At 37.8% G+C, this 7421-nt stretch overlaps 1 protein-coding gene across 3 annotated transcripts in view; it reads left to right on the forward strand.

The window, feature by feature from the left end:
• PRKD3 (protein kinase D3) overlaps positions 1-7421 on the forward strand; it is a 73422-nt gene that overhangs the window by 60340 nt on the left and 5661 nt on the right. For all 3 annotated transcript variants that reach the window (XM_079111060.1, XM_079111061.1, XM_079111062.1), the window contains exons 15-16: positions 4312-4473; positions 4697-4795. In XM_079111060.1, the coding sequence (XP_078967186.1) occupies positions 4312-4473; positions 4697-4795 (261 nt within the window). The remainder of the gene's footprint in view (positions 1-4311; positions 4474-4696; positions 4796-7421) is intronic.

The following is a 7421-nucleotide window of genomic DNA, read 5'->3' on the forward strand; positions in this document are numbered from 1 at the left end:
TCATTCTCTAATTTTATGTAGATTATCATTTAACCTCTTTTTTTTTTTTTTTTTTTTTTTGCCTTTACTGAAGTGCACTGGATGTGTTTTTCATATACTATGTGACCTCAGCCTACACTGCTTTCTAATTACAAGTTTGTTTTCTCTGTTCCATCCTTTACAGCTGGGAAACCAACAGTTCTTTACTGTCATTACTAACCTGTAGTGAGTCTTTCTTAGGAATGAAAGTATTTCAGTTTTCACTCAATGATCCTGTGTATCCACCTAAGAATCTTCCTGCTTGCTCTCTATTCATATTGTAAATAAAAGAGAATATTAGTTAGCCATTTTGCAAATAGCTGAACTTTTTTTTTTTTTTTTTTTTTAATCTAAGGTCAATACCACCTCAAAGGATCTTGGGCAAGCTTGAAATGTCACCAGCATTATTTATAATTATTGCTTAAACTAATCCAACAATAACCAGAAAAGTTTAAATAGGTTTGGTGGAGTCTTCTTTGCATACTAGATGTATAGATCCCAAGGAAATTTTAACATTGCAGAGTAAATGTGAAAAAAAAAAAAAAGAAGAAAAACAGCAAGCAAGAAAGCAAACAATGCCCTTCCACTTACAGTTTTTTAAAAAGAAATGGTAGCTTTTTTTTTTTTTTTTTTTTTTTTTTCTGGCAGCATCAAAAGTGTAAATTCTCAACACCTTGCAGACAATACCAATTAGGTTACATGGAGAAGCATTAAAAGTGCCTTAAAATGGAAATGGCTAAAGCTGTATCCAAATCATATGAATCCTGTACTAGGATTTTAACTGATTTTCTTACTGTGTCACCTTATTTAGTAATGTTGGTAGAGTCCCATGAAGAGAGATTACATGTAATAAATGTTTCAATGTCTAGTAAATGGATTATGGTTCAAAGAGCTTTGCCAGGATGGTTAAAAGGATGCTCCAGATGGAAGAGTCTGTTGGACAAATGATTTCTCTGGGTGCTGTTCATGGAATCATCCTTCCTGTAATATAGTCTTGAAAAAGGTTGGGGGGACACATTTTCTTCTGTCCGTTCTTAAAATTTTCAGCTTTTCATTTTAATACGCAGAGATTAGTGAGGTCCCAGACAGGAATAGTCTTCATTAATAAAAAACCTAGAGACCTTATCTTTGTCTTCAACAACATCTGCCAAGACATCATCTGGATCCAGGATACCTCCATCTGTGTATTCTAAGTGATAAATCTTCACCCAGTAACCAGGATCCTTTTCCTGGGTCTTCAGGTACCACTGCAGCGCCTGCTGGGTGAGCTCCCGGACACGCAGCTGGCCCTCTTTGCAGGGCACCACTATGCCCGTCCTGCCGAAGCACACAGTCACTTTCATCCTGGCTCTGGTCTACCACACCGGGTCCCACCGAACAGGTGTCTGGCCCCGCGGGTGCAGCCCCGACTCTGGGGGACGCCAGGAGCTGGCAGGCCGGAAGACCCGGGTACCTCTCCCCGGAGACCCCTCAGAGCCAGGGACTCGCGGTGCCCCTTCCACCGGGCAGAGGCCCCGGGCGGGTGGGAATTGAGGAGGGGGCGGCAGCTGGAAGGGCTACCTCCCGGGTGGCCGGTGGCCCAGGACTCGACTCTTCATGGCCCGCTCCTCCTGCTGCTGCTCCGGCCTGGCCACGGGCAGTTGCTGCACCACCGCCAAAGTGAAACTGCAGGCTCGGCGGGGCCTGGCCCTGCGCTGGCCTTGGCCCTGGCCCTGGCCCTGGCGACGGTGGCAGGGCTGGCCCCAGGCCCTGGGCTGGAGTGGGCGGCGGCGGTGCGCGAGGCCGGAGTTGGGAGGAAACTTTTGCACCGGCTCCCCACTCCTCCACGCCGGGCTCTCTGGGCTCCCCCCCCCCCCCCCCCAACATCATTCTTAATGGAGAAAAACTGAGTCCCTTTAAAAACAGGAACAAGACAGGGATGTCCTCTTTCACCACTTCTATTCAACATTGTCCTCGAAACTCTAGCCAGAGCAATTAGGCAGGCTAAAGAAATTAAAGGGATATGAATAGGAAAAGAGGAACTTAAGCTGTCACTATTTGCTGATGACATGATTCTATAGAGGATCCAAAAAACTCCTCCAGAAAACTTCTAGACCTCATCAATGAATTCAGCAAAATAGCAGGCTATAAAATCAACACACATAAATCTAAAGCATTTTTGTACACAAGCAATGAAACATCTGAAAGGGAATGAGGAAAACAACTCCATTTGCAATAGCCTCAAAAAAAATAAAATACTTGGGAATCAATCTAACCAAAGAGGTAAAAGATCTCTACAATGAAAACTACAAAACATTGAAGAAAGAAATTGAGGAAGACCTTAGAAGATGGAAAGATCTCCCATGTTCTTGGATAGGCAGAATTAATATTGTCAAAATGGCCATACTACCAAAAGTGCTATACAGATTCAATGCAATTCCAATTAAAATCCCAATGACGCACCTCACAGAAATAGAGCAAGCAATCATGAAATTCATCTGGAAGAATAAGAAACCCAGAATAGCTAAAGCAATCCTTAGCAGGAAGAATGAAACGGGGTATCACAATACCAGAACTTCAGCTATACTACAAAGCAATACTAACAAAAACAGCATGGTATTGGCACCAAAATAGACAGGTAGATCAATGGTACAGAATAGAGGACACGGACACAAACCCAAATAAATACAATTTTCTCATACTAGACAAAGGGGCCAAAAATATGCAATGGAGAAAAGATAGCCTTTTAAACAAATGGTGTTGGCAAAACTGGAAATCCATATGCAACAGAATGAAACTAAACCCCTATCTCTCATCCTACACAAAACTCAACTCTCAATGGATCAAGGACCTTGAAATCAGACCAAAGACCCTGCATCTTATAGAAGAAAAAGTAGGTCCAAATCTTCAACTTGTTGGCTTCGGATCAGACTTCCTTAATAGGACTCCCATAGCACAAGAAATAAAAGCAAAAATCAATAACTGGGATAGATTCAAACTAAATAGCTTTCTCTCAGCAAAGAACTATCAGCAATGTGAAGAGAGAGCCTACAGAGTGGGAGAATATCTTTGCCACTCATACTTCAGATAGAGCACTAATTTCCAGAATATATAAAGAACTCAAAAAAGTCTACACCAAGAATACAAATAACCCAATCAACAAATGGGCTAAGGAAATGAACAGACACTTCACAGAAGATCTACAGGCAATCAACAAACATATGAAAAAATGTTCACCATCTTTAGTAATAAGAGAAATGCAAATCAAAACTACACTAAGATTCCATCTCACCCCAATTAGAATGGCAATTATCAAGAATACAAGCAACAATAGGTGTTGGAGAGGATGTGGGGAGAAAGGTACACTCATACATTGCTGGTGGGACTGCAAATTAGTGCAGCCACTCTGGAAAGCAGTGTGGAGATTCCTTAGAAAACTTGGAATGGACCCACCATTTGACCCAGCTATCCCACTCTTGGCCTATACCCAAAGGACTTAAAATCAGCATACTACAGAGATACAGCCACGTCAATGTTCATAGCTGCTCGATTCACAATAGCCAGATTGTGGAACCAACCTAGATGTCCTTCAATTAATGAATGGATAAAGAAACTGTGATATGTGTATATATATATATACACACACACACACAATGGAATATTACTCAGCTATAAAGAATAATAAAATTATGGCATTTGCAGGCAAATGGATGAAATTGGAGAATATCATGCTAAGTGAGATAAGCCAATCTCAAACCAAAGGACGAATGATCTCGCTGATAAGTGGATGATGACACATCATGGGAGGTGGGAGGGGGGGTCAAGAATGGAGGAAGGAGGGATTGTATAGAGGGAAAAGAGGGGTGGGAGGGGTGAGGGGAAGGAAAAAATAACACTGAATCAAACATCATTACCCTATGTAAATGTATGATTACGCAAATGGTATGCTGTTACTCCATGTACAGACAGAAACAACATGTATACCATTTGTTTACAATAAAAATAAATTTGAAAAATAAGTAAAATAAAGTAGCCAACCTAAGCAAAAAATAAATATATCCAAGAGATATGACTACATATACAGAAAAAAATGGAAGGACATTCCCACCCCTCAATACATCCACTCTTCTGTGCCCTACTTGGAAAATCAGAATTTATGATCATGTCTAGTCATTATACTTTTTACATTGTTTATTTTTTACAAACTCTTTTTTAATGTGATTTCATATAGTTAACTGCAGCATATTAGATAATTGTTTAATAAAGCTACTTCTCTACTTAAGTTGTTGTTTTAATATCCTATAATCTCTTCAGAATTTGCACCATCCCGGGATTGTAAACCTGGAATGTATGTTTGAAACACCAGAACGAGTCTTTGTGGTAATGGAAAAGTTGCACGGAGATATGTTGGAAATGATTCTATCCAGTGAGAAAAGTCGCCTTCCAGAACGGATTACAAAATTCATGGTCACACAGGTATTTTAGCTCTTTGTAAACTGAATAATTAAAAAGAGCATTAAATAGCAGTACTTTGAAATATTGGGAGGTCGTGGGAATTGTTAACCTCAAGAAAGAAAATAATACTTTTAGCTAAATCTAAAACTGTGCTGGAGTTTTCAGATTACTACACCATTCAAGAGTCAGATTGTGGTTTAACTAATTTTCCAGGCATTAAGTAAAACCTCTTCTTTATTAACAGATACTTGTTGCTTTGAGGAATCTACATTTTAAGAATATTGTGCACTGTGATTTAAAGCCAGAAAATGTGCTGCTTGCATCAGCAGAGCCTTTTCCTCAGGTGAGATATTCTTTTGAAACATCATTTTAAGTGTCTGACATTTACAAAGTACCCACATAATAAAAGTCAATGTACTAAGTGCTGTGGATTCAAGGTATAGATCATCTTACAGAAACATTTTAGTCTATAACTGCCAGTGAGGACTAACAACTAATTTGAATTCTTTTATTAATTATGTTATGTTCATTAAGATATTTTTGACTCAGCAGATCCCAAGGAATGACTTTTTGTAAAACTTTTTGCATTTCACCTGTCCCTGTGGGCTCGGAATGGAGAGAATTAACCTTGGTGAGGGTTGGTGCTCAGGATGAATTTTTCATAAATTAAAAATAGCTGAGAGGTGGTACCTGAAATTGGGAAGAGTTTGGTTGAGACAAGCAGCCCGTCTCTTTTTGCTTTACCATATTTTAAGCATTTTCACCAAAACCAACATTAGAATTTCATTTCTCATCACCATTGATGCTCATACTCACATAACAATATTTTGTGTGTGTGTGTGTGTGTCCTGGCTATGTGTGATATACTCCAATGTGTGATATACTCAATTTTTTTTTTTTAAATAAAGTTGAGGTTCTTTTTTTTTTATGTTGATTTTGATCAACTAAATTTATCTCACAACCTACTTAATAAATCATAATTCAAATTTTATAACAACTATACTAAAAACATATTAGTGGTGGTACTTAAAATTGTTTTTCATGATTGTCATTGATATTTCCTCTAATCAACTAAAATATCTGTTGCCAAACTATCATTTATGTACATCTAGAATGTAGCCAGATGGCTAGAAAAAGGACAACACATAGCTATCTTACTTTATAAGTGCAAACTCAAACTGTCTTTCGAAGTAAAAGATACATTTTTAAAAATCATTCTACTTCACTTTTAAAGCAGGAAACTAGGAAAAATGAATTCTCTATATCCATTTCTTTTCACTGGTTTGCTGAGTTGTTGAGGCTTAAATGTTGACATATAGTATTACTGAAATAAGCTTTTTAACATTAAAAATAAGTAGTAAGCATATTCTTTTATAAAGCTCATGTGGTTAAAGTGATTGATTCCCTATCATTGTGAGATTAAAAAGAGTTCCTTAGTAATTGGTGCAATGTTTTAAATAAACTGCTTCCATATATTATTTCATTTAATCTTCAGACTAGTATAAGCAAAGGATGTACACTTGTGAAGCTAAAGGCTAAAACTCCAACTTTCTGATCTCTACTTGTGTGATCCACAGTGTTCCCATTAGGAGCAACAGGGAATTTTTTTTTTTTTTTTTTCCTCACATGCTAACCATGGCCACACTTCTTTATTCAACTGCCAAATTGCCAAGACATTTTTACTTTATCTAGATGTTACCTAAAACATGGCATTTAACCAAAAGAGAGAGTTGACATTTCTTCAGGGTTTGTGCTCCTACTCTTCAGATACAATAACAGCCAAATTCAAAAATGACAGAGAGTATCATTCATAAAAGCATACATCAGTGTCCATATCCCAGAAAATAGAAAGCAGCATTTGATATACCTTAACCTCTTTGTTCTCCAGTCACTGTCTGTACCACTGTTTTCAAGAGACCAAATCCCTTTTCTCTCAACTTAGTTTAATGCTTTTTCTGAATCACTTTGTGAATCAGAGCACTTCCACTGGAAAGTACTTGGCATTTGGTTGTTCAGCATAGATGGAGTCATTAATCACTATAATCTACAAAAAGACGGGCAGCAAGATAAGCGTTTAGGGCTCTACCAATGTCATTATACTTCCAGAACTCTTCCTGAGAGGATTTGATAGAACTATGACTGCCTTCACATACAATTTTTTTTCAAATTTAAACAACTGACTTGCAATAATTTGTACTATAGTAATAGAAAATTTGTTCTATAGTATAGAAAACACTGCTACACTTATTCTTTGGAGAAATCTCCAGAACTACATCTTCTATTCACATTAACAGTTATTTGTCTTTAATACTTCTTAGTTTATTTACTTGCTGATATACATTGTCTTTAGGAAGAGAGATTCTAGATCAAGTAGAATAAAGAATGTTTTCTAAATATTGTAACTTATTTGCGAGGGATTTGTCAGATCTCACCATTTTTTTTTGTTTGTGTTTTTGAGACAGGATCTCACTAAGCTGCGCAAGATAGCATCAGATTTGCAACTTTCATGCCTCAGCCTCCTCAGTAGCTGGGATTGTAGGTGTGTGTAACAGTCAGCATTTATTGAATGTATTTCTGTGACCAGACATTGAGGACTCAGAAGTGAAACAGTTCCTGCTCACAGATAACAGAAAAGTTATCTCCTTATGAGACAAATGCAGTACCCTCCATTTCATCAAAACACTGAAGCCCTGTAGCATCAATCTGGTAGTTGGCAGGCTGGAAGGTAGACCACAAAAGTTTTTTGAAATAAGCACTAGGGGAGCTCTTCATACTATGTTAGTATCACAGAGCTATAAATATATCTGCCTTCTGAGAAAATATTTCAGTGTCCCTATCTACAGTTGTTTGGTATTCATAATCAATACCGTTGGTAAGTGCATTGAAATGATTATCATATTTAGGAAGAGGTATTTACATATATTTCCATATAGATCGATACAAAGTTAACATCATCCTTCCATTTCCAG

The sequence above is a fragment of the Sciurus vulgaris genome (genome assembly GCF_902686455.1).
Source record: "Sciurus vulgaris genome assembly, chromosome: 14".
Lineage (NCBI taxonomy): Eukaryota > Metazoa > Chordata > Mammalia > Rodentia > Sciuridae > Sciurus > Sciurus vulgaris.